The 27,992-nt window shown below is 46.8% G+C and overlaps 1 protein-coding gene across 12 annotated transcripts in view; it reads right to left on the reverse strand.

Moving 5' to 3' along the window:
- The window catches only part of TENM4 (teneurin transmembrane protein 4), a 2,793,707-nt gene that overhangs the window by 80,493 nt on the left and 2,685,222 nt on the right, over positions 1–27,992 (reverse strand). For all 12 annotated transcript variants that reach the window (XM_072726015.1, XM_072726027.1, XM_072726024.1 and 9 more), the window contains 2 exons: positions 23,422–23,568; positions 11,416–11,632 (listed from right to left, as the gene is read on the reverse strand). In XM_072726015.1, the coding sequence (XP_072582116.1) occupies positions 11,416–11,632; positions 23,422–23,568 (364 nt within the window). The remainder of the gene's footprint in view (positions 1–11,415; positions 11,633–23,421; positions 23,569–27,992) is intronic.

Below are 27,992 nucleotides of genomic sequence, written 5' to 3' on the forward strand. Positions count from 1 at the left end.
TACCAGAGGCTTCAAGATCACTTGCTGGGTATATGGAATAAACATCACAGGGAAGTATTCCAGTTCATTCAGAAAAAGCTTTTCGTCTCAGACTATTTTGTATATGCCTGAGGGAGAGAGAAGAAAAAAATCTAAAATCTTCTTCAAATTAACAGAAGTTTAATTTTTAAGCTAGAAGGGTCCTAGGGTGATTGAATCCAACCCCCTCATTTACAGGTGAGGGATGTGATCTCTGGAGCCGGGTGGGGATCCCCTCTATCACACGTCAAGGCTAGGGCACTGACTTTGTGGGATGAATCACAGGTCTGCTATGATACCCTGACACCACCTGGGGGCATCTAGTGACAAGATGGCTCAACAACTACTAGTGTTTCCTGGGTTCTCAGGCTATACTTGGCTGTAGAGCTTAGAAGCCGCCATTCTGTGACCTCCTAGCTTCATGTGGCTGTTGAGTCTTTCTGATACTCAGGGAGCATGAGCTCCCAGGCGGTAGCTCAGATCACCCAAGCCTGTGGGCAACCTGGCTGCTGAATGCTGATGCTCTGGGCTGACCATCTCCCACAGGAACTCTGGCATATTTTCTGCTGGCTGACAAAGGTGCACATAAGAACAGAGCCCTGGCTATTCATAACACTATATGTAAGAGAAATAAGAGAAATGAATCCATTGGTTGTAGCAAAGGAGAAACAGGAGTGGTTGGCTAGTAGACATCATTTTGGAGGAACAAGGTCCTGCCTGGGACGTGACTTGGAAACACAAGGGACATGGACATGGAAAGTTGTGCAACATGCCCAGATAGGCCGCTCTCTGTGCTATGTAGCCAGAGGCTTGCTTCTAAGGAGAATTCTCAGGTTTGTGCTGTTAAAAAAACTTGAGGCAGCTCTGCTAAAGTGTGACTTCAGATAGAGTCTCTCAGTGTACAAGCCCATTCTGAGACTGCATGTCCTGTCTTCCTGTCAGAGCACAGGATGGGTTCTACTTTCACTGGGAAAAGGGAGACTTCTCTTGCTTCGCCCAGAAAGGGGGGCCAAGGATGGACCAAGATCAGAGCCACTTCCTGAGTTGGGGACAATGCTGGGCAGAGACACAGAAAGGGGCCTGCAGCAAGTCCACTCAGCAGGCTGAGTGTGAGATGTGGAGCAATAAGCAGGTAGTGTTAAAGGCAAAAGTCATACTAGGGGCAGGGCAGGGGGTCTGACAGGGGCATAGCCATGATGAAGTGGCTCCCCTGGGCAGCTGGATGTGGACGTCCATATGTTAGCAGGTAATAATGCTCAGGTTGCTGAGCAGAGCAGGGATGGAGCTCCAGAACCACAAGAGGCAGGGGTGAGAGCCTGGCAAGAGAAGGCAAGGCTTGAGTCCTTGGGTGGCAGGAGGACAAAATTGCTTACCTTAGGAACTGAGGCACAGAAAGTGAGGTTGGGATTCTGGGACAAGGTAGAAATCCATGTGTCAGAGCCGGCAAGCCACTGGTCAGACAACAGAGCAGTTGAAGGACAGAAGACTGAGCACCTAGGGCTGCTCTAAGCCTTCTCTTCAGGTTGGGGTTCATTCTAGAAGCCTGCAGGTTGGACCTACAGGGCCCTGTAGGGGTAGGAGGAGGAGGTAGAGGCAGGGGAGGCACGTAGGCACATCTCTTTCTTTTGCTGGGACACTGTCCGGGGGTAGCATCTCTCCACATCACAGCCCCTCTCCATGGGGTTCACTTAAAGCCAACTCTTGACACTTCCTTCCAGGATCAGACTGGCTAGACTCACTGCACAGGTGTTTAGTAAGGCCTGACCCTGAGCACTCCACTGAGGCCAGTACTAGTAATGTGATGCTTGGCTTTCCAGTATTTTCACTTCCTACTGCTTGAAATTTATCAGGGTTGGGTAAGTCCCTGATTTAGAAGCCCTGGAATTACTGCTTGAGAGAGCCCTCACTCAGGACCCCATGTTCTCTAGGGCTTAGGAGAGTCCTGTTACTACTTTGCTAAGCCAAGAGCTTTCTCTGACTTCAAAGTTCTCTCTTCTACCACAAATAGCTGATGGTCTCAAGGTGCATTCACCTCCGCCTATCATGGTGCTGGGGCATCAGCATCAATTCTGTAACGGCACTAATGCTTCTGGCTAAGATTCTCATTTTTCTCCCAGTTCTCATAGTGGCACTGAAAACCATAAAAATATTAATGTCCTTGCTAACTCACTATAATGCTGACTCTTGCTATGAGTGACAAGGGCCACTAACATTTATTGAATGCGTACTGCCCTGACACATAAGCATTTTACATCTCATTTAATCCTCAGAAATCCCCATGAGGTATGGATTATTATCCTCAAATGGCAGATGGAAAAAGTGAGGCACAGAGTGAGACTTGTCCAAGATCACAACAGCAAGCAGGGGAGCTAGGATGCAAGCCTGGGCTCCCCGCTTCCGAGGCTGGTGCTCTAAAGCACTAAAGATCTACTGCACATTAGCTTTACATCACATCAGACAGAATTAGATAGAAAGTCAGGACCAGTTAGGGTCGTGGAGTTGTAGCAGCATCATGCTGTACAGGTTTCCAAACTGGAGCTGTGGAGATGGCCATATAAAGGACCAAGCCGGTAACGGGGGCTTGGCACATGGGCTATAGGGATGATTGGCTTGGCTTCAAATGATGGCTCTGCTGGGGCACATGGATGGTTCTGTCTGTCTGACTCCATTTCAGCTCAGGTCCTGCTCTCGGGGCAGTGGGACCAAGCCCTGCTCTGGGGCTCTGTGCTCAGTGGGGAGTCTGTTTCTCTTTCTCTTTCTCTCTCTCTCTCCCTCTGCCCCTCCTCCTGCTCATGCATTCTCTCTCTCTAAAATAAACAAATAAATCTTTAAAAAATATTTAAAAAAAACCCCTGCTGGTTCTGCCACTTACAAGCCCTGTCACTTTGCCAGATTACTCAAGTTCCCTGTGCCTCAATTTCCCATTTGTAAAAGAAGGGTGATGAAGTCTCTAGGTCATATGGTTAAGGGGGAGACATAGAGGTGTTATTACTTATGAAACTCACAAAGCATTTCCAACAGTGCTGACATGTGGGACATCCTTGGTAAGTGGCAGGTGCTATTACTGAATGTGTGCTACATGCCAGCCATCAGGCTTTCAGGTATTTTATCTCATTTAATCTTCCAAACAGCCTGCACGGTGGGAGTTGGTAGCCTCACCTTACAGATGAGGATGTGGAGCCCCACTCACCCAAGGTCATCTGCTCTCACTTGCCCAAGGACCTGAACACAGGCCCTCTCCCCATACGCCCTGAGTGGTTCCCGATTTGGCACAGCATCCTCGCTAATGCTTCCTGTGATGGGCAGCTAGGAACAAGCTCAAGCTACCAAGCAAACGGAGATCGTAATTTGGTTTTGAAATCAATAAAGGGATGATCAAGTGGCAGAGGAGGAGTTGTTAGCTGCTCATCAGGATGATGTGAGAAGTTGCTGGCTGCATCCTGAATTAAATTTACCTAGTTGCTTTATCATCATAAACATTCATTTCAATGTGGGGAGGGATTTTTAAAAAACCAACATGAATAATATATAATGGCTGACATTTTGGAGGAAGCAGGATCTTTACCTTCTTCCATCTTCCATCAGGGTAATTTATCATTGTCTTTCTCCCTGCCCCCTTTTCTTAAACTGATGGGGTAGCCTGTCAGCTCAGCTTGTTCTGAAACGCAGGAGTATAATTCAATAATAAATTCACTCAGAGGCCAGCTGTCAGGAAGCTGATGTTTATTTGAGCTCCATTAGATGGTCTCTATTGCTCAGCCTCTCTGAGGGTTACTGAGGGCCGTGGAAGGCCTGGGGCCAGGGGATGAGGGTGGGATGGCCCACAAATGCCTTTCTGAAACTGCTTTGCCACTGATACCTGCATATGGCTTTCATATCTGCAGTGTGCTGCTAAAAGACTACAGTGCATACATGACCTTTTTTCCCTCCTTTCCATTATTTTTTTCCCCTTGGAAACCCTTGCTTTCAAGATTCCTGGAAACTTTGTGTCTTTATAAAGGATCTACAGGAAATTCTGAAGACTTTCATGGTATCAACTTTATTTCATTTCTCTTTATAGCCAGTTTTAAGTCCTAACTGAGATGAAAGACTGATCTGGTTAGTGAGCAGGCAAGGGCTGGGTCTTTCTCGGTCCCTGTCCCAAGCCACCTGTTTGGCTGCATAGTCTCCTGTGTTTTTCCTTCTCCTGCACTCCCCCTCTGCACACCAGGATCACACACCCTAAACTTCCTAAGGTCCTCTTGATTGCAAATGTTAGAGCATGGCTCTTGACTTTTGATTTGGAAAACAATATCACTGTAATTATGCTCCAACCACATTAAAATTCTCTCAATTCTCTGATTATCCTGGAATGTCATGCCAGTTCCTCAGTCTAAAATGCATTTTTTAAGTCTTGTTTAACTGACACCAACACTCAGCAACGGAGCTTACCCAGCGTGGGTGCAGGCGCACACATACAACCAACCATGTTTCATGCAACACACATCGTTCTGACGGAGTTGCGGACACTTTGCATTCCATTGTACCCCATTTCATTTAAATTTACTTCTTTTTAAAAAATAGTTTCGACTTGCTACATTGATTGCATGATGCACTAATGGGTTGTTGTGACCAGAAGTGGGATAAACAATGTTTTAATGGCCCACTATCCTCACTGAAATCTTTGTCTCAGGCCAAAGGCCACGTCCCGTCCGAAGTCTTCAGTAATCCATTCGTTGGTTTGCTCGTTCATTTTCAAAACCAGACATATACTGTTTCCTACTCTGGGACAGGCCTGTGCTGGGTGCTGGAGACACAAAGATGTGCCAGAGGCAGCCCCTGAGGTCTGCAGTGGGAGTGATGGCCATGCTTTTGAACTCTTGGGACACTTTGTCTCTTCCCCTCCTCAGACACTCTGCACTGGATGATTGGTTGACTTGTGCGGCTTGGTCTGTGCCAACCTCTCTGCTTTGCACTAAGGGTTCAATAACTAACAAAGGATGGGACACACAGAGGGCCCTCGAGGTAAGGGGGTACAGATGCCTAGCTTCTCGCAGGCCTTGCACAGAGCAGTATTTACCAAATGGAGCTTGTGTGGTGTGGCAGCTCTGTCCCCCTCAGAGATGGCCCAGTCTTCCCCTCTCTATAGGGTCTAACTCTCTCCACAGCATATGACCCTCTGCCTCCTTTGGGATGAATCCTCTGGTCACCATCCCCCTCCATTTCTTAAAGTCCCCCGACTCCTCAAGTTTTTTCTCTTTGGGCTCAGTGTGTCTCATCAGCTGACTTTCATAGCAATCTGTCCACACTCAACTTTCTTGTCTGAGTGAGTTGATCAGCTATTAGGCTTATGGGCTCCAGAAAGACTTGACAACATCACATTTCTCTCACCCATACAGTGTCCTCAAACATACTCTGAATGGATATTCAAATAACTTGGGGGTGGTTCTTTTGTCAGAACCTCTTCCTAAGATCAGCTAACCTGTCTGGCACTGGCAATCTACAACTCTTTGCTGAATATGTCTGTCTGTCCTACGTCCAGCCTGTCCTTCCCAAGAGAAGAGGTGCAACCAAAATTGTATCATAGGGACAGAGCTGCCTTGAATGTTCTCTGAGGAGGAGATGTCTCATGTTTCCCTCTCTTTCCCAACTCTCTGGTCCCAAGCTTCATAGTCTGGGTCCTGTCATGTGTCCTCCTTTAATGGATGGTCATTGCCATCTTTGGGGGGATCCTTCTGGCACCTACAGACCTGAGCAGCCACCTTCCATCTCACTCAGAGGGTGCCATACATTGTATCTTCCCCATGACTTCAGGTGAGGAACAGGCGTTCCACTGAGCAGATGGGGTCTAGGCCTCCAGGCTGGGAAAGAAAGACAGTATTCAAGCCACCTAACCTGGTGATGGTGGATCTCCTGCTTGCTCTGTCCCCTCCTACTTTAGACCTGTGTTAGATCAGCAGACGTCATTCATATCTCTGTTGCTTACATGGCGTTGAGGACAGCAGGGGCAGAATGTCAGACAGAGCTACCGTATTCACTGAACCTGTATGAAACACCTGCTCTGGGTCAGGCATCGGGCTGGGTACTGGGGATACAGATGAGCCATACAGGGTGCCCCAGGGAGGCCTTCTTTACTCCAAGTCCTTCTGGCAGTCCTGCTTCAGTTTGGAGTGAAGCTCTGTGCTTTCCTCCAAGGAGTCCAGCCCAGCCTAGAGCCTATTATGCCTGGCTGGGCTCTCACGTGCTGAAGTGCTGCTGCTCATCCTTCTCCGAGGGCCACCCCTGCTCCAGGACCTCTGGTGCCAGCTGGGGTGCTGCACAGAAGCGCAAGGAGCTCCCCATATAACTCCTGCTGTCCTCTGTGGATCTGAAGAACCTCCTGCTTCTTCATCTCAGACATGGGGTCAGGTCTCTGAAGAAAGATGTCCCGGGGAGAGCCCTGGGCACCAAAGACTGGCTTGCTTGCCTCCCTCACAGAGGGGCGCTCCAGTCAGCCCACACTGGGTTTGAGATCTTGTCCCTCCTGTGGTGCCAGCATGCTCACATGTGAGCCTCACTGAGTCAGACCCAGAGCTGGGGGCCTTCGGCATGAAGCACCGGCACCCCTGGGGCTGCCTGTCCTCACTGGGCTCAGGAATGCTGCTGGATCTCTGGATGCCAGCTTGCATCATGAAGCCCATCGAATGGACTCCTATGCAGACTCTATAAGCTGTGCCACAGCATATAGGGTGCAGGAGAATGGGTGGTTTCTGTCAGGCACAGGCCTTGTTACTGCTCCACACAGTCATCAAGTTGGGTCTGGCTGCCCATCAGAAACCCCACTCTCTGGAGGAGTGCCACTGGATTCCTCCCTAAAAGGAACCCAGGCTGGCAGCTGGCTGGCTGGTGGAATGCTGCTTTTTCCTTTCTCCAGATAGGAATTCAATGGGCAAACCTTGTTCCTCTCTGGGTGGCTGCAGGACTTCCCTGGAGGATAGGTTACTATTAAGTTGCACTTCCAATTAAAAAAGAGTTAGAAGCTCTTTATAACAATATCACCATTACCATCACCACCACCTCCATCATCATCATCTTCTCCATCATCATCATCATCATCATCACCATCATCAAAGAATTAGCAAGCATTTTTTTTATGTGGCCAGAATGAGGTGATAACTTTATGTACTTTCTGTTTTTTTTTTTTCCATTTAATTCTCATGGCAACTCTGCAAAGTAGACATTATTACCTGCTCTTACAGGTGAGGAAATTGGAGCTCAGACAGGTTAAGGAACTTTCCTAAAGTCATACAGATAGAAAGTACATAAAGTACTGCAAAGTGGATGCAGAAGATTTTAAATCCAGTTGCCTGAGATGAATGGATAAAGAAGATGTGGTATATTTATACAATGGAATACTACTCAGCCATCAAAAAAAGAAATCTTGCCATTTGCAATGACATGGATGGAACTACAGTGTATTATGCTAAGCAAAATAAGTCAGCCAGAGAAAGACAAATACCATATGATCTCACTCTTATGTGGAATTTACTAAACAAAACAGAGGGATCATAAGGAAGGGAGGGAAAAATAAAACAAGATGAAATTAGAAAAGGAGACAAACTGTAAGAGACTCTTAATCATAGGAAAGAAACAAGGTCACTGGAAGTGGGGTGGGTGGAGGGATGGGGTAACTGGGTGATGGACATTAAGGAGGACACGTGATGGAATGAGCACTGGGTATTACATAAGACTAATGAATCACTGACCTCTACCTCTGAAACCAATAATACATTATATGATAATTTATTGAATAAAATAAAATGAATCCAGTTGTCTGATTCCAAAACTTGTGTTATTTTCAGCAGGCCATGGTGCTGCCATAAAAGCTACCATTTACTGACCACTTGGTGCCACCTAAGTACCAAGCCTTGTGCTAGGTGCTTGATTTCAGTTAATCCATTCAATGACATTCATGAAATAGTCACCATTTCTGCCTATTGGTACCTGGAGGCCCACACAGAAAGATTAAATCATTTCCTCAGAGGCCACACAGAGCTGGTGGGAGGGAAAGCCAAGAATCAAACTCTGGACACTTCCCATGAAGCCACTTTCCTTCAGCTGAGAGGAAGGAAGGCAACAACCCAAACTTGGTAACGGATTCTACTTTATCCCAACTATGCAAATAAGCACTGGTTTGTAGACCCAGATCAAGATAACGAAGTCCCCATGGATTGTCCAATGAGAAAAGCATTTGATGGCTCATGTTTCCAGGTTTCTGGTCACTTGGGCTTGTTTTACATAAAAATCTGTGTGGGGATACTCAGTAGTGATAGACAGCCATTTCCTCTGAATCTTGATGAGTGAGGAACAGGGACATAATGATTCGGGTGCATATGAGGTAAAAGGAATTTTTTACTGTAACATTTAGAAGCTTCTATTATCCATTTATTTGTAGAGTGAATGCCATATTCCAGGCCCTGCCCCCCCGTGTGATAGGTTTGGAAAGACGAATGGTCTCTGCTTTCAAAGCATCTGTAGTTTAACCCAAGTTGACAGATACATAAACAATGATCTGGGAGCCAACTTCTCCTCCTGGCTCTGCTACTCATCTGTAATATGATTTTTAGCAGATGATTTAACCTCCCTGGACTCTGAATCCTCAGTATAAAATTAAGTAAAATAGATAATGTATCCATTCATCCTTCTCCTTCCATTCCTCCCTCCTACCTACCTGCCTTCCTTCTTTCCCACCATTTCTTCATTGTTCAAGGCAATATGTATGCATATTTGTTTTGAGCATCTACTAAGGGCTAAAATGAGTAAGATGTGGTCCTCTCCTGGAGGAATCAGTTTAGAAGGTTGACAGACATTTATATTATATTTGTTATATTAAGCTACATATCCAGTAGTGACAGAGCCAGGATCACAAATACATGTTGGCCTGACTCTGAGGCCTACCTACACTCTTCCCCTCCATGGAGAGGTCCATTTCTCCCAGTACAAGTTTCTCAAATTGCCTCCTTATGCAAGTCAGGCCTGCTGGAGAAACAGTACCAAAACCCCTATGGGTTTTGGGTCCTATGGTGATCTGAGGCATGCAAGCAGCAGGCTCAGTGGGTCACCAGATGTGCAGGTGATGTGGTCTCTGCTGGGACTGATCAGAATGGCACAGTAAGGGCACTCCTTAGGCAGAACAGCCACCGGCGGCCAACCAGCTGCAGCCCTCATCGGATCCTATAATGGGTCCCGTAAAGAAAAGCTGGGCAAGGAATATTCCCCTTGGTGGGAATAATACTCATATCTCCAGTTGATTACAAGAATGCATGGGCCACGAGCACACATACAAAGTCACACAATTGAATAGAAGAACAGGAAGCTTCCTACCCAGAGACTAAAGCAGCAATTCTGACCAAGATAAATGAACAGGTTTTTCCTCTCTAGTTCTGCTCCTGGCTCTGCCACTTGATTAGCCTGTGAATTGGGGAAGGTCATTTAACCTCTGAGGTTCTCAAGGTAAGTTGAAAGATCTGGATTACAATGCACTTTTTTCCTCTAAGAAGGTCAAAGTTTGAAGGCTCCTGCCCACTCCTGTTAGGCCCCTCCTGCTGGGCTCAGAGCACTGCCCCCCTTTGCTTCCCTTGTCCTGTCCTTGCTCCCTGTGGGGAGGGCTGGGGCAGCAGGAGGCATGTGCCCTGGACCCCATAGTCCTGTGGTGTGAAGCCCATGACCCAGGCTCCATCTTGTCCCAACAGTGAGGCATCCTCCCTGGATTCCCAGTTGTGCTCTGGAGATGACAACACTGTCTCCCAGGGTGGCTCCGTGTGATTTCTTCTCGGGTCCCTGCTCTTCCTCCCTCACACCTTCTCCTTGAGCAAACTGCTGGGTGCTCCTGCCTGTCTGTTGATGGCTCCCAAATCAACACCTTTAACCTCTATGTGAGCTTAGAGAATTGCTTATGAACTGCAAGATCTCTTGGGTGCTTCCTACCGCCTGGCTGCGGTGTGTCCCTGCCCTTACTGTGCAGGGTGGAGGTCATCACCTTGCTCCCAAGTGCTGCTGCTCTCAGGTCCCCAATCTGATGAAGGCAATGCCATCTCCCAAGGCATCTGAGCGAGAGACTCTCCTGCATTCTTCAGGCCCAAATGATGACTAAGCCCTGCCAATCTCCTCCTTTAAACAGAACTTGAGGATGGCTTTCACCCTTCCCACCCATCGCCATCGCCATTGCCATCGCCACAATTCTGCTGTCCCTGCAGGGCAAGAACTCTGCTACAGAAGTCATGGACACAGAAGGGACACAGTCTGTAACTACTCAGCTGAACTGTGCTGATTTATAGAGAAAGTTCTGCATATAAGAGGCATCACTACACTGGAAGACATTCAAAAGAAATCATAAATCGGGTGCTGGGGTGGCTCAGTGGTTGAGGGTCTGCCTTTGGCTCAGGTTGTGATCCCGGGGTCCTGGGATTGAGTCCTGCACGGGGCTCCTTGCTAGGAGCCTGCTTTTCCCTCTCCCTGTGTCTCTGCCTCTCTCTATGTCTCTCATGAATAAATAAATAAAATCTCAAAAAAAAATCATTAGAAGTAGCTCCTTCTTGGATATTATGTCTAGTTCGCAGAGCCTGGTCTGGGGAGCAGAGAAGAGAGGGTTGCCTTTTGCTGGCTCCCGTCCCCTGTCAGGCCCTAGTCTTTGCACAACCTGCTCCTTCTGCCTGAAACACCATCCCCTCCCTGGCAGAGCAAACCATTTCTAATCTTTAAGACTCAGTTCTTAAGTCATGGTTTCCTCCTACCCAGGAGCACCTCTTGGACATTCCCGGGGGATGGTTCTGGGTGCAGTTTTGGTCTATCACACTGGTCTCTTTTTCATCCTCTTAGTGGACTGAGTGACCAATGACAGGGACTGTGTCCTGTTCAGTCTGTGATTCCAACACAGGACCTGGCACAGAATGGACCTCAGTGAAAAACTGTCGAGTGTGTGACAGATACACCTGTGCACTGGTGAAAGAATGCCCAGGAAGGTGGCCTGGAGTGCCAGCAGATGTGCCCCACCCCACACTGTCTTCTGGACATCAGCTCTGAGGGTAAACAGTGTTAAAGTGTTTCCGCTCATTTGGAGACCGCAGAATCAGTAATATCTGACTGCAAAGAGGGTATTGATCCAAGATTCCCCTCAGACCTTTGATTTCTCACTCTCTCCATCTATCACCCAGCGGGAACAACAAAACTTTGCTCATTAAAATTCCAAATGCCTGGGATAGCAGTTTTCTAAGTGTGAGTACCCGAGGCTGCCTCTCTGCCTCCCGTGACATTCCATCAAGAGCCTTCGATGCCTGCCCTTCTGGCTTCCTCCCACTCACGCTCCCTGAAATGTGGCCCTAGAGGTGATTCCGTTCTCCTGCAGAGAGCATGGCTGGAGCTGGGGCCCAGCGGACTCACCCTCCGTCAAAGGGGTTCTCCCCGGGAATGATGTGTGTGCTGTCCTTGCCCACAAGGAACTTGATGCGGTCGTAGAAGGAGTGCAGGTTCTGCTGGGACACAGGGGCCTGTGTCTCCTGGATGATGTCCAGAGGGTCGGGGGAGCCCAGGCACAGCGGGTTGACATGACAGAGGGGCTGGAGGCAGCAGTCAGGGTCCATGCAGTCCATCAAGCCATCTGTAGGGGTGACAGAGCACGAAGTTCATACCAGTATGTTCCACCAGCCGTGTTTGTCCGCAATGCCTTTGTTCACTTCTCTATTTTCCACTCACTGAAAAACTCTATTAAGAACCTGACATAAGCCACGGCCTTTGCTGGGAGATCCAGGTGCTTCAGATCTGCTGCCAACCCACTGGTCTAGTAGGAGAGATGGACAAGCAAGTGTACAGAGTGATAGCAGTTTTTTTCTGAGAGTTTGTGGAAATTATATGAGGGCCCAGGGATGGGAGAGCATATTGAATGTCTGAGCTGCTAAACTCAACTCAGAAAAGTGAGGGGCAAGTGCAAGAAGAGACTGTCGATGCTGGTAGGAGCAGAAGTGCCGGGAACGTGGGCCGGCATAGGGGGTTTGCATCTCACCCTCCGGACAGTGGGAGCTCCTGGAAGGTTTAAAGCAGGGGTGACATCATCTGATCTGAATCATTGAAAGAACCTCCCTTGTTGCCAGGACGGGGGACTGAAGCTGGCCCAAAGTGGAAGCTGGGGACCCCACAATGGCAAGGGCATTTGTGAGGTTGCACGGGGCATAAATAATGGTTGCTGAGATCAGAGCAGGAACAGAATTAGGAACGTTTAAGGGTTAAGAACAATAAGAGCTGGTGACTGACTGGCTTTAGGGGTGAGGAAGAGGCCCCATGACTGCCAGCATCGCTGCCAGCTGCCATGTCCATACAGGAAGACCCAGCTCTGCTTTCTGTGAGATGGGGTCTCTGATTGCCATGCCACTAGCAGGGAATTCTCTTTACCTCATGGATGAATTTTTTTCAGGACTGAAAATTATAGGACTGCTTCCAGCTTCCCAAAGTACAAAGAAAGAAATTCTATCAGACCATAGATTTTTGGTTGCGTGAGGGCTTTTACAGGCACCCAATAGCATAGCTTAAAAAGGATAACAAACCCAGGGATTAGAGGATACTGCCTCACGGGGGGAAAGGAAAAGCCCAGGGTCACAATCTGTGCTTTGTTGGCAGAGAAAAGTCTAAGGACACCTGTTCCTCTGGGTTCAAATTCTGCCTTTCTTGCTTAAAAGCTGTGTGACTTTGGGCAAGCCTTCCCACCATCCTGAAGACCTATATCCTGTTCTGGTCACCTCTGCTGTATCCCCAGCACTTAGTTACAAATGTTTAAAACATGACCGTTAGGTAAATACATGGATGAGAATTGAATGAATTAACAAATGAGACAGATGATGAAACCAAATGACCATCCATAAAAGCCAGAAAACCACTATCTTCATTCGATTTAATTCAACAGTGTGAGCATCATGAAGCTCAGATTGAAGTTCAGGTCCCAGACCTGGCCCTAAGAATGTCCCTGGATGAATGCCTGCATTTACCCTCCGAGCCCCAGGCTCCTCATCATTGACGTACTTCCCTCACTTCTGTCTCCCTCGGTTTATAATACAGATGCTGCCACCAGAGCACTGCACATGCACTGGCTAGATTCGGTGCTCCATCCACGCAGGCAGCACCTTCAAGCCCCTTAGCCCTAGCCTCAGAGGTGTTGTGGCCTCAGGTAAGCTACTTGACCTCCCTGAAATCCAGTTTTCTTCTTAGGTAAATCAGGGACAAAAATCCTTCATCTTTCTGGTCCACTTCGGCATGGTAGTCAAGACTTTATGGCTTCCTTGAGGGCAGCAGAGCAGAAATAGCCTGGATTCCAGAACCCAGATTGGGGTCAAATCTTGGATCTGAAACTTACTACAGTGTGACCTTGGGCAAGTCACTTAAACGCTCTGGCCTCCATTTCCCACGTCTTACAAGGGGATTATAAAAGTGTCACATAAATGTTACATAAACACAAAACCTACGTCCTCGAATCCAGCAGAGTAAGGGACACATAGTACGTACTTACTAAGGAGTAGTTCCCCTTCCTGAGTCTACATACAGCTTCCTTCCAAAGTGAAGGACCATTGGTGCTTTGTCTGCTCACCTCCTGGATTCATCTTAAGATGTGGAGGAAAGGCATCCTCTGACCAGCACTGTCCTGGGTCCTAGCTTGTGGCTCCTGTCCCAGCTCCCAGATACACCCACTCACTGCCTAGCCACGCACCTGTCTTCTGCTGCGGATGGCAGGCTCCATCACACATTCTCGTGCTGCCCCTGTCAGACATTGCTTAAACACATAATTACAGCCCGGGCTGTGGGTTATTTGCATTCTGCTATTGATGTTAGCATGACAGATTCAGCAGCCGCATCCATAACTCTGCAGAAATGCTCCATTATTCAATCCCAGCGAGCAGGGACGTTGACCATTAAATCAGCTAGCACAATTGAAGGGCTGTGAAAAGTCATGGCTAATTTGAAATTTTATTAGCTATTGCCTGCTCTTGTTTACCACCGAAGCAGACCCTGGAAGCCAGTCTTTTACCTCTTTATAAACACTCTGCTCTGTGGCATCTTGGAAGAACTGCTTCCTGTTCTCTAGTCCTGGGGGGAAGGTTAGCCAGGAATTATTGTTATTATTAATGATATTATATTAAACAATGATGATGATGATGATCACAGGCATCGTGCTAAATGTTTGACAAGGAATGCTTTCAAGAAATGTGTCGTTGAATCTTCCCAGCTCTGTGAAGCCACTGTTGTCACCATTACCCTCATTTTATTAAAAACAAACAAAACACTATTAATTTGTGTGTGTGTGTGTGTGAGAGAGAGAGAGAGAGAGAGAGATCTATCTCAGACTCCCCGCTGAGCAAAGAGCCCGATACAGGGCTCTATGATCTCATGATCCTGAGATCATGACCTGAGCCAAAATTAAGAGTCAGATGCTCAACTGACTGAGCTGCCCAGCCATGTCACCACCCTCATTTTAGAGAGAAGGAACCAGAGGCTCAAAGTGGTGGAGTAACTTGGTCAAATTCCTGTAGTGAGAGAAGGTGCAGACTTGGAATCTGAGCCCAGTTCCTTCTGAAGTATAAAAGGTTCTCTAAGTCCTGAAGAGACCTTTGGGAACTATTTCTTAAGTGGAAAACATGAATTTATGAGTTTTGCTGAAATACCACTCTTCGGTGCCCTTCCGGCTCCTTGGGTGACCTCCATCACAGCACTCATTCCCCCTCCCCACACTCTAATTTTGATTTTCTTTGTCTCCTTCCCCAGACATTGAGTTCCTGGAGATGAGGGCTGTGGGACTCATTTCAGTATCCCTGTGCCTCTTGCTCTAGCTTCTGGCTTTATCTTTGCTTCTGGAATCAGACTTCCCCACATTCCTGTTTTCTTTCCTTTTTAAAAACAAGAAAGGCAATAAATTTTTAAAAAGAAATTGTTGTTTCTTGTGATCAGAGGCCCTTTGTGATCTAATTGGCCATTCTACTGGAAATGAAAGTCTCAGTAAGGGCTCTGAGCTTCAATTTGGCTCATCTGTAAAAGGCACAATCAGACATACCTCACAGGTAGGCTGGGGGATTAGGTGAGATCATGGATATGGAGCACTTGGCATGATGACCAGCACGTAAGTATGTGCTTGGTAAACAAGAGCCCCTGTCAGCTCCTTGGCTGGGTGCTTCCCTTGGACAGGTATCCTCACAATGGACCTGCCTTGGCTCCCTCCCATCGCACATTCCAGGGCTGCCCTTTCTGGATGTAGTTTGGCTTTGAAGAACTGAATTAGATGAAGATGGCTGGAAAGACACACTTGTCAGTTATGGAAGTGGCGACTCAGGGGACTTGAAGATTGGGGTTCTCTGAAATGGAGCCACATCCCACAAGCAGGGTTTTCATGAGAGACCCGGGACTGGAATGGCTCACTGGTATGCTTCACAGGACAGTGACAATGCCAGGTCAAGGGTTCCGTCTGCCTATGCCTTTCTGGGTGGACACTCCCTAATCCTTCACTCAGCAAATATTTGCAAAGTAGTAAATGTGAGCTAAACCTTTGCTAATAGAGATGATCATTGTCAAATGAAGCACCTATTTCAAAAGCAAGTAGTGCCCACAAAATTCTTATCAAGGGTTCAGTTTACAAGACAAGCTTTTGTGCAAACCCTTCCATTTTCAAATGCAGCATATGGCAGCCCGATAAGGGCATGCGGCTGCCCTGCAGTAAGAGAGACTCTTCTACACTTTTGTTTCCTTAGGTATAGATGACAGAGTTTAGAAGACTCTGGTTAAGAGAAAAAAAGTATGCTTTGAGGACAGACAATCAAATTTTGGGATAGACCAGAAATGCATCAATGTATAGTTTTCATGATTGTCCAGTGGGGCTAGTTTGGAAACATTTACATTTTCCAAGGATTTCATATCTTACTTAATTGTATATTCCACACAAGCTGGCTGACTTACCAAATGTCCATATTTTATTTCTATGCTATTATACCCTTATTACGGCAAATAGTGCCTATCCTGCTGGTGGGTGTCAGGTAACCTTGAGGACCAGGGAATGGGGCACAAGAGAGAAAAACATCCAGGCTAGGATCCTGAAGAGCCATCTGCTTCCCTGGCTCTGTCACTTTCTCGCCATGAGACCTGGAGCACATGCCTTCCTATGTCTGAGACCTCATTTATTCACGTGCACCCAGGAGAATGTGCCCTGCCAGTCTCTCAGGATCGCTGACGACTTCCTGGGTTGTGCAGAATAAGTGAGTCCTTCAGTGAGGTTCTGGTGTCCCCCTTGTGCCCGTGGCTGTTCCCTGGAGTACCCCCTGCAGACAGGTGACATGGCACAGGGATGGCTGAGGTCTGCCATTAGTCACTGTCCTGAGTAGCTTTCTGCTCATTTTGTGATCTTAACAGCTGCCAGTGAGTGGTGGGACCCTGGGTGACTCATCTCTGTATCTGATGTTGGTGGCCCTCTCGGTCAGACAGCCCCCAGGGCTACCCTGCCTGGGGGCTACCCTGCCCCAGGGCCACCTCCTGGCCTTACTGTGCCTCGGGCCCATCTCTCCTGGTGGCCAGCTGGCTGAAACCCCTTCAGAGTGAAAGGTGGGCCCCAGGGTCCCACAGAAGGCTCAGCTAGCCTTCTCGTCTTTACAAATGAGGACGCTGGGGCTTGGGTTAAGGGACTTTACTCAATGTCACCCGGCTTGTGAAGTGAGGCAAAGTTTGGAATTTGGTATCTTACTTTCCTTCAAATCCAGCTGTTGGGACCATTCCACAGTCTACATCTTTCTCTGTCAATACTTTGGACATTCTAGTTCCTCCACTGGGTTAGGAATGGACTGGTTTATTTCTCTACCCCAAATGCAGAGCACAGTGCCCTGCACATGGTGAGCATCTCATTTGTTGAACGAATGAACAAAGGAAAGAATGATTATTTGAGGACCCCAAGGCAAACAGCTCAGTCACTTAGGCGGGGCCATGGGGTGGGGTGGAGGCCATCCCCCCCTAGGAGGAGCTCATTTCTCTCCTTAGAAAACAGGCACTGGGACAGGCTCGTCCCTTCGGTGTCCATCATGTGGACAGATAGGGAGAAGACAGTCACGCCTCTGCAGGATTCAGCCCTTGGCTCAGCCAGAGACAAGACAGTGCTGGGAAAGAAGGAAGAGATGGGGCTGTGGAAGCCAGAAGGTGGGAACCCAGCTTGGGCTGCAGTATTGTCTGGAAGACAGAATGCTTAAGCGGGGGATGGAGGGTGGACAGGAGCAAGCCGAAAGAACAGAGATGGGAGCAGGTCTGGCAAATTCAAGGGGAAATTCTTCGTGTTGTAGTTGTCTGCATGCTCCTTACGCTCACGGCCCCGTGGACAGCGTACAGCAAGTCCATCTATTTCTCCGTGGACTTAGCTGCTGCCCCTGCTCCACAGCCCAGCAGCCAACCTCATCTCACTCACGCCCGTAGTGTGGCCACAGAGCGGCTTATGGCAGGCGGTGAACAGCATCCAGGGAGGCCCTGGGGATGGGGGTGGGATGTCCCTCCCCCTCTCTACACATCTGGGAGAAGTTTTTGTCATTTGCTATAATAAACTCTGTGCCTTCTTTGAAAAGGCTTGCAAAATCTCTATCTGCCCCTTGCAACACAGGATTTTTAAAGGTCAATTTCTCTCTTGTCTCTTATCACAAGAAATGTGGTTTAGAGAAAGTGGGAAGGGTGACTGAATTCTATGGCTTTATGTGAGCTCTCCACTCCAGCAATGGGAGATGGGGAGGAGGAGGGAGGGCGGACAGCTTTGTTCTCTGCTTTCCAGAAATTTCTCCTTCCAGATGGCATCTACCAATGATCTGTACTGCAATCCACGATCGTTTTTAATGGGATCAACAGCACCTGAAAAGATGATCGCACCTTGAAGCCGCTTACAAATTCTTCATCCAAAGGGGTCTGGTTGTTTTAAGATTCCAGGGGATTTTATATTCTGGCTTCTTTTTTTTTTTTTAAAGACCCATTCCATTCTAATCCTAGCTCTCTTGCTGATCCATTGTGTGATGTTGGGCAAACGACTTCAGCTCACCAAACCTCAGTTTCCCTGCATGGAAATGTCTGCCTTGCAAGTCTGTTGTGAAGGGCTGGACATCGCGTCCACAGAATGTCCAGCACGGAGCCTGGCTCTGGGGAATGCTCTCTAACCTATGGCTCTTACTTTCCTTTATGTAAACTTGAATTATTTTCCTTCCAGCAATGAGCATGGAACAGTTTGGTATATGAATTTTAATCAAGAGATGAAAAAGATCAAAATACATTATTATATAGAGAAACACGTTCTAATTGTAAGTGAAATAACTAGAGTATAAAATTTCATAGAAAGTGTAATTCCAATTCTTAAAAATAATTATTTCTATATGGGTATATATATTTTTTAATAATAAATATCATGGTTTTGTGCATACAGGTAGAAAGGCACAGGAGAATGAGAACTGACATTTGCAGGTGGGGGACTGAAACTTAGAGAAGTTGAAGAGCCCACTCAGGGACATGTAGTCGGCAAACAAGAGAGCTGGGGTTTAAATCCCGGCCGTCTGGGTATAGATCGTGTACTTTTAATCGCTGTCCTGTGTTGCCTCTCAGGCACTTTGAATGCACCTGCAATCCTCACAGCGACCCTGCAAGGCAGGCATTATTATTCTCATTCCTTAGCCACTTCGTATCTTTGGGACCCAGTTTCACCATTTCAGAATGGGTATGAAATGAACATGTCCCATCAGAGGGTCCCTGCAACAGATGAGAAGACTCATATAGCACTTCATGACCGTACTACATGAACCAGGCACATCCTCTTGTCAAGTGGGCAGGCACATAGAGGAGCTCACACCGTGTGGTGGGTTGGGGCCTTTCTGCTTGCTGGTCTCACGGGGTCCCTCACCAGCCACTGGTCTGGTGACATCGGGAGGCAAGTCAGGGTGAGGGGAGCCCTGACAGAGGATCAGCAGACTGGGAGTCACTGAGTCACATTCAGAGTCTGTCTTCTGTTTTTAAATCTACACAACAACCACAAATGAAAACAAAAACAAGCCAATAATGCTAAACCCAACTCAGTCATACTCTTAGCCCCCCCACCCTGTTTTTTTTTGGTTTCATAGTTTAAAAATACTGTGACAGCATTCTTAATGAAGCTTGAAATTCAAGTTTTATTTAGAAAGGACTGCTTTAAGCCTAGCAAAGTGGGAAAGAAGAGAACCCAGCCGTTCTCAGGTAACTTGAAGGGCCACGGTTGGGTTTACAATGGAGCCATATGTCTGAGGTCCGTGCACACTGAAAAGCTCTAGTGTGCCAGACCTCCCAGACCATGGCAGTTTCTGCCACCCATCAGCTGTGTGACTTGGGTAAAGTACTTCCACTCACGAAGCCCCAGTTTCCTCATTATACAGAAATAGTAAGAGGATAATAATACCACATCCAACGGGCGCTGTTAGGTGAATGCACAGTTGTTTTGCAAACTGTAAAATGACATGCAAATTATCATTCTCGGCCTCCAGTCAGCTTTGGGAGCTGTGGTAGCCCCATTTAAATTCGAGTAAGTACTCGAATGAGGATGAGGATGAATCCCTGTAAGGTCTCAGAGCTCTAGGGTCAAGGGTCCAAGTCCAGGCCTTGAGCCCTAGTCCAGGGTCAAGGGTCTTGGGTCCTAGTCCAGACCATGTTACTGACTTTCTGTGTGATGCTGACATGTGTGCTATGACATCCCCTTTCTGGAATCCAGTCTCTCTGCCTACAAGATGCGGGGGAGTTGTTTAGAAGGAGGGAGCTGGAGTCTCTGTGCTGTGACTCTTCCAGTCCTGTTACTCGACATTGAACTTGGCTAATCCTTTCTCCAAGCTCCGGAGTCACATCAGCCAAGAACAATCGCTCTGCTGGCTCTACCACTTTCTGCTCCACCCTGACTTATTCATCATGGCTGAAAGAAAGGCATTTATTCCATTCTGCCTCCACTAGATTTAGTTGTTAGGATAGCAATTTCTTCCAAATGACTGTGGGCTTCCTAAGGGAGAAAGACTGGGCCATGCTCACTGATTCTTTATATCCCCTCAGAAGGGAACATGGTGCCTTGCAGACAGTAGGAGCCCAGTAAATGTGTGCTTGACTGAACGGCAAATAGCCCAGTGCTAAATACAGCTCACTCTTGTGATGCCTGGTACAGCTTGCCCCATTTCTCCCTCCATGAAAACTGTCCCCATTTGGCCAAGACTCAGAGTAAGAGGCCAGTGAGGATAGCCTTGTCCCCTCTAGCGCGTGGGGACTCCCTACAGTTGTTTCATCTCTATTACTCTACGAAGCAGGGATCTTGTGCACCATCTCCTTGGCTCCCCCGGTGGGTGGAGAGTCCATCGAACTGAGAGGACTGTGGGTGAGATGTTTCCTCATTTCACAGTTAAGAACCCAAGGCTCTCTCAAATCTGGTCTCCACAGCTAGTTGTCTTCCCAACCATGATGACCCATGGATGTCTTCTTGGCTAGACTGGAAGCTTCATAGGACAGGGACCACATCACAGTTCCCAGGAGGGTACTGAGGCATTTGATAGTGTCAGTTGAATGAGTGGCTGCCCCTTCACCACAGCAATTATCCCACCGCAGTGCAATTGCAGGCTGCTTATCTCTCCCGCCAGACTGTGAACTGCACAAGGTCAGGGACTGTGTCTTATTTGTCTCTGAAGCCCCAGGATGCAGTACAGGGCCTGATGCAGAGCAGACGTTCATTTAATGTTTGTTGAGTGAGTCAACAAACTCCGGTTACAACGCTATCATATGGCTTTGCTAAGAGATGTAAAAGCTCGTTCCAGTCTATAACCTGTTCCATAAATGCAAGAGATATCATCTCCTGCAATTGAGGATTTTCTGATTGTTCTTTTCTAGTTCCTGCTGGTTCATCTTTCAGAGTGGCTGGAGGAGACTCCATTTCCCTGGGGTCTGGATCAACCTCGTTTCCTATGATAGGAAGCTCTTTCACCCACCCACGTTGTGAGGCTTTGGGCTCCTGTGTGCCCGTGCACCATGTAAACACTGGTGAGTTCTAGCACTAGGAGAGCTGGCTGGTCAACAGGATACAGGATGCACACGTATTGTGTTACATGTGAGGGAACAGATGAATCTCATTTTATAACCTATTCTTGTATATGTGCCCTTTCCCCACATTTCTCAAGGACACTCAGTTCCTTTGCTGCCCAGATGTTCAACAGCTGTTTGAGGGCTTGGGCCAAGACTTTGCGTTCTTGACAGGGGCATGACTTCATGGTGCTGCTCTGGTCTCTTTCCTTCTGATTACATAAAATTACCATTGCCCATTAGAATTGTGTCTATAGGCAAAGTGAAGGAGAAGGCTGAGGAGTGATGCAAGTAATTTAGGCTAACATCTCTATCCTATGAAGAGGATATCCTATGAAGAGCAAATATTATCGCACTTTTTCTTGCCTGGAGACAGGGATGCTTGGTGTCCCTCCATGTCTTGCCCTGCCTTTGCCCATGGTGATCTCTCTGATCATAAAGCCCCTTTCTTTCCAGGAAATACCTGCCTACTCGAGCATCACCTTCTTGGTGAATGTGTCCCTGCTCCCACACCAAATAATATAACTCTGCAAGGCACTCACACTGTCCACTGGCACTTCACCTTGGGTTTTTCCTCCCCCATCTGAATTCCTGGAGTGCAGCGACAAGACTCTGTCATCTCCATGCCTGGCCTAGGACCTGGACCCAGAAGAGGAACTCTGGATATTTATGGAGCACAAGAATTAATGGACACTGGGCGATCCCTGGGTGGCTCAGCAGTTGAGCATCTGCCTTCAGCCTATGGCGTGATCCTGGAGTTCCAGGATCGGGTCCCACATCGGGCTCCCTGCATGGAACCTGCTTCTCCCTCTGCCTGTGTTTCTGCCTCTCTCTCTCTCTCTCTCTGTATCTCTCATGAATAAATAAACTCTTTAAACAAACAAACAAACAAAAAAGAAATAACGGTCTCGGTAAGTTTCAGGTTGATTAAGGGACATTTCAACCCTGCAAAGACTTAAGAAGAGAACTTGGATCCACTGTGTCTGCCTGGGTACCAAGGTTCAACCCCTCAAGCTCCTTGTTGACAATGACTCCACTGGGCCCAGATCTGGATGCATGGGCTTGATCACCTCCTGGGTGCAGGCAGCAGGTGATGGACCAAAAGCCAGTTCAGACAAAGGTTGGTAGTCTGAAGTAGCCCTTTCTGGGCTGCTGGAGCCAACTGAAGGCAAATCAATTAGAATATGCACAATAAAGATGTGTGGCCTTTTAATCCATACAGTGCTCTGAGATTGCAGAGCCACTCTAAGGATAAAATTCCCAGAGGTTGGGGTGCTGAGTATGTGGCCTGCTGATTTTATATTCTGTGCCACATACTAGAAAGTCCCTGAGCATCCATGTGGAGTAGCTACATAAACACATTTGGACCAGGGCAGCTGTCAGGCCATTGTTAAGAGAGGAAGGGCCGACTGTTTAAAATTTTTTTCATTTCTCTGTCTTTTTAGTCTCTCCTACTCACCCCCTGAGATCAGGAGAGTCAGGAAGAATCAGCCTATCTTCCAAGAGGGAAAGTAGAGCATATCGTGATTATATTCATCCAAGTAACACAATAGAAAAAGAGAAGGCTAATTCTAGGACTAATCTAAGGATTGGAACTATCCTCACAATCTAACTGTCCCATTTCACAAATAGGGAGTGTGAGGCCCAGAGACATCAAGCAACTTGCTTAGGGATACACAGGGGGTCAATGGGGATTTAGGGATTGGAACCCTGATCTCTTCTCTCTCAGCAAAGAAACATGCCACAAGTCCAGGTCTTTCTTCCTTAGGGTCTAGACAACGCAGCACTTGAAGAAACCCTATCAACTAAGACCAGTTCTGTTATAAACCCACAGGGACAGAGGGTGTGGGGGCAAAGGTGGCTTAGTGATGGTTACTTCCTGAATCAGGGGAGAAGGGATCTCAGCTGAGGGTAACTCAATCTCCCTCCACTGAAGATGTGTCCTTTCTGCTATTTTCTATAATACAAAGCTAGACAGGCCTCTTCTTGTCCATTTCCAGTGAGGGGGATTTTATAACTTTGCCAGGCAAATCCTCCCACTATTGAATTGCTAGAAAATTCTTTCTTCCGTATGCCTTCTCCCCTCCACTAGCTGTCAGATGGCAATTAATTTCATTTACATTAGTTCATTTAAATTAATTAAGATGGAACAAAAAGAGACATGTACTCATTCCTTAGGCCACACCTACAGTTTTATGCCTCCCTGGCAGGCCTCGCTAACTGGACAGCTGGTGTGCTGCTGGCCTGCGGGCCCGGTGATGCCCACCCTCCACCCTGGGCCCCAACCCGACCCCCACTGGAGCCGCATGGAGTCCCCAGGTGCCGGAGCCCTACCTCCATCGTTGTCTTTGCTGTCACCACAGGCGGTTTCCATGGATGTGTCACAGCCGGCTCCCCTCCAGCCCAGCTGGCAGACGCAGTGCCACCCATTCAGGTCCAAGGTACATCTGCCATTACCATTGCACAACCCAGGGCAGCCCTCTGCAAGGCAAAGCACACAGCATCGAGGTCTGATCGTCTGCAGCCACCTGTGGTCACACACACTCACGCTCTTCCTGCCTGCTTGGAAAACATGCTCACATTCGCCGGCGCGTTGATGCCCTCAGCACCCAGAGAGGCCGGGATTGCTGAGAACTGCCACTCTGCCAAGGACATTCTGAGGTAGAAGGACTTGGCAAAGGCCGCACGTTAGGATGGCCAGGAAGGTGGCCCAGTTGGGAAGTGGTGGCGATAGGTCTGAAAGATGCACCTTCCACATCAAATATCCCCCGACCCCTTTCAAAAGTGATCAGGATTCCCAAGAGTGAGTCAGTGGATATGAGCCTGACAGAATGTAGCTGAAGGAAACTTGGGACTTGATCCTTCCTCCATGTTCACTCTTCTGTGTTTCTCCTGTTTCCGGGGGGTGTTTGGAACAGAGGAAGCCCCTCTCTGTTTACTCCTTATGTTCCTCTCAGCACTTCTGGGGCTTATCCTAGAAGGGCTATCCTGTTTTCAGCACTTGTTACTGGGTCAAGTATTATTGTACTGTTACTTGTACTGGGCCCTAGGCTTTTCATTCATTTTGTCCTGTTTTCTCCTAAACAACTGTCTTTGCTTTGAGGAAGAGTCCTTGGGTCTTTTTCTGCCCATCTTATCTATAGTCACTGAGAAGAGGGTTCTGCACACAGAGGAACCCTGATGATTGCCATGAGAGAGACTAGCTAGGGCTGTCTGTGATTGCAAACACAGGGACAGGTGGGGCTGCCCTTCCCTGATTTTGCTCATCCGTACATCCGTGTGCCTGTCTGTCCTTTATCAAGCACCTTCTCTGGGCTAGCACTGGAGGTACAGAGAAGAATAAGACCTATTTCTTATTCTTGAGGAGCATGCAGCTGGTTACCTATCAAAGGAGACAGATTTGTAGGAGCCAAATATTTCACTGCTAAAAGCCCTCAGGGAGATGTACAAAATATGGTGGGAACCTGATATAGGAGTGGCCATCTGTCTGAGAAAACCTTGGGTGATTTCATCAAGAAGGTCAGGCGATGTTTAGATTCAGCCTTGGTTCTGCTTTGCCCATATCATAAGGTGGGGAGTTATTCTTACTAGTCAAGTAGATTTACAGGTTTTTTATTACCATCTTTTTAAACCCTTCTCTCCGAGTTCGTGGCTCAGAAATCTATGTCTGAGAATCTGTTGTTACATGGTTCACTTCAGCTTCTATTTGGCACTTGGTTTTCATTCAAATCTTCATTTTAACACCTGCCAACTCCTTCCTCAGAGCAGCTATCAAAGAACACCTTTCACTGGTCTGCCTTCTGTGTCTCCTCTCTGGTCCTGCTCAGTCTTGGGGAAGGGTATGGATGTGAAAGCCATCTATAAAACTTAATTTATTATTATGAGCAGCAAACTGCTACAAATATGGCTACAGAGTAAATTTTCTGCCATGAAATAACTGAAAATTGACCCATTATTCTTAAATGGGGCCAGTGTGAATGTAGCTGTCCAGTACAAGACATAGGCCAAGGTAGAGACTCACTGAATGACCCATCAATTAGAATATAAAACCTTAGTGTTTCAAGGGCTGTTGGTAGTTGACTTTTATTACAAAGTAAAAGGAAAGAACATGTTCATTTGTATCTGAGATGTTCAGACAGCAACCAATCAATCACTCTGGCTACCGTGTTGGTCATTCAAAGGAAGAAACATTTATTGACTGTGCACTCCAACCTAAGAGGGATCTTTCCAGAAGTTTAGAAGCAAATGTAGACTATGTGGTCTTTGCACAACAGAAGCCTGTTGGGAAAGGTGGGAAGCCACCAGCACAGCTACCCCACAAGTTACTGAGAAAGCAGTTGTAAAAGCGCAGGAGCAGTGCTGTGGCATGCAGGTGATCACCCAGGCATCCTGACCCAGCAGCGGACACTAGCTACCCTTCCTGGTTTAAACAGTTACAGACTCTCTCTTTCTCCAGTTAGTCCCATTTAAATGCTTATCCATCCAGCTGGGACTGGCTTTCAATTGAGCCTCATTTATATTTGAAATCGGTCTTGGAGGAAGGAAGTAGAGTCCAACTGGTAAGAATGGTAGTAGATTCCTTTCTCTTGCTCTAAGACGTAACCTCCTGTCAGCCACAAAGAGCACCTCTTGTGTAAGAGTACAAGATTGGAAGCCCTATCAGTCTGGTTTGCCACTCAGTGATTTTTATGACCCACGCACCTTATATAATTTCTTTGGGCCTCAGCCTACTTACAAAATGGGGTTGCTCAGGGAACTAAATAAGATAATGTATGCACAAAGCCTGATATACAGCTTGAAGACAATATCTGGATCTTCTATTGACCTTCACCTTCTATTTTGAGTAGAAGGCATATAGTATAAGTTGTACCCATAACCTCATATAGGGCTCACAGAATGGCAACATAGAAATGTGAGGTGCTTGTCTAGATCAGACTCAGCCAACTTTGTCTGTGAAAGTCCAGATAATAAATATTTTAGGCTTTTGAGCCATATGGTCTCTGTTGCAATTACTCAAGTCTGTTATTGTAGTGGGAAAGCAGCCAGATGTAACTTACAAATGAATGATGGTGTGTTCTGATAAAACTTTATTTGAAAGTAAGTGATGGACCAGATTTGGTCAGTTTGCTGGAGTTTCCACCTCCTGGTTTAGAGGCTTCAGGACAGTGATACAATGACAGTTGCCATCTACTGAGGTTTTACCATAGATGGCTTAACTACATATTATTGTTAAATTAAATGACTTTTTGTTATTTTTTCAGACCCTGATTTTCTAAGGCAGTTCTAATTTCACTCCATTTAATCCGAAATCGTATATTAAAACCATGTCCTGTAACACAGTGTGGAGTTTGGAATTGGGAAGACCTCAATTCAAATCCCCATACTACCTTTTTAGTTACTATCCACGGGATGACTGGCAAATTATTTAACTCTATATGCCTCAGGATTGCCATCTGTAAAATGGAGATAATACCTAACTCAAAATGTTGCTGAGAAGATTAATGAGATAATGTATGTCAATTATTTAGCACAGTGGGTAACAAAAGCAGGCATTCAATAAATGATAGCTGCTATTATTATAATTGAATTAGTTTGTCTTAATGTTGTATAACTTCACCAAGAAAGTCACAAACTAGAAAATAACCTTTGCCGGTGCCAACTGTATGAATGTTTGGGTCAAGAGCTATGGTCCTCATAAATACAAACCTTGCCAAAGAGAGCTGAGATAAGCCCAGCAATGGGGGTTAACATGCAGCTCAGTGGGGAGGCAGCAAGATGGGTTCAAGGCCATGAGTCCCAACTTAGGCCCACTGCTTCATGTTTTCCTACTGCTCTGTTCTCCTTGGAACAGAATATATGTAAATTATTAATTTTGCAATTAGTTTAATGTCTTATTCCTTCCATTAGAATATAAATTCCATAAAGGCAGTGTTGGATCTAACCCAGTGCCTTGCACACAGCAGGTACTCAATGGGTATTTGTTGAAATGAATCAATGAATGAGACAGGAGACCTAGGTTCTGGTACCTGCTGCCTAGCTTGTGGGATTGCTGCATAGTTACTTATACTGTTTTGGTTTCAATTTTCTTATCTATAAAATGAATGTTCAGATGAGACGATGTGTTAGGTCCTCCCAGTACAACTAACTCACTAGATAGGGTCAAAACAACTTTAATTTTGATGATACTGTTATTAATTTCAACAAACTTTACCCAGCACTTACTGGATGCCAGGCAGGTGTGTATTAATTCTAGGGAATACAGAGGTGAGATATATCCTCCACCCTCAATAATTTTATATTCTAGTTGCCTATATCTTACTTTGTTCCAGGAAGGACTTACAATGGGTCTACTAATCTCAAACAATACTTCCCAAAGTGAATTTTGTGGAATGCTAGTTCTATGAAGTCCTCAAAAACACGCTTCTGTGGTCAAATAAGTTTGGAAAATATTTTATCCTATAATCTTATTCTAGAAAGTCACACTGAATATTAATACATTAAAGGCTTTGAGAGTCTTACAAGAATAAAGAAACTTGCTTATTTGATTATCAGAGCATTTTCCAATATGACCTCAGAACTTTCTTTCCCCTATAACCACTTATGATAATGTGGAATCTTCCATTCCACAAAACCCTCTTTGGGAACCCTTGCTCTAGTGAGCTCGTCTTAGCACACCATGTCTAGTGCACACATTCTGTGGTACTCAGAGATGGCTTCAGGGGGCAGGTGTTCTTGGGGAGGGTAAGCTCCATATGTGAAATCACAGGAACATTTTAAATACTGTTAGTTTCTTCAAATGGACCAAGTTATACCCTGGGGGTGTGCACTGTCCTATCGGTTTCAGGGTTTCAGAGGGACTCTGAGTACCTGTGGGTTAAATGAGGTTTGCTCTCAGCCAGCAGTTT

Source organism: Vulpes vulpes, chromosome 11, assembly GCF_048418805.1.
Source record: "Vulpes vulpes isolate BD-2025 chromosome 11, VulVul3, whole genome shotgun sequence".
NCBI lineage: Eukaryota > Metazoa > Chordata > Mammalia > Carnivora > Canidae > Vulpes > Vulpes vulpes.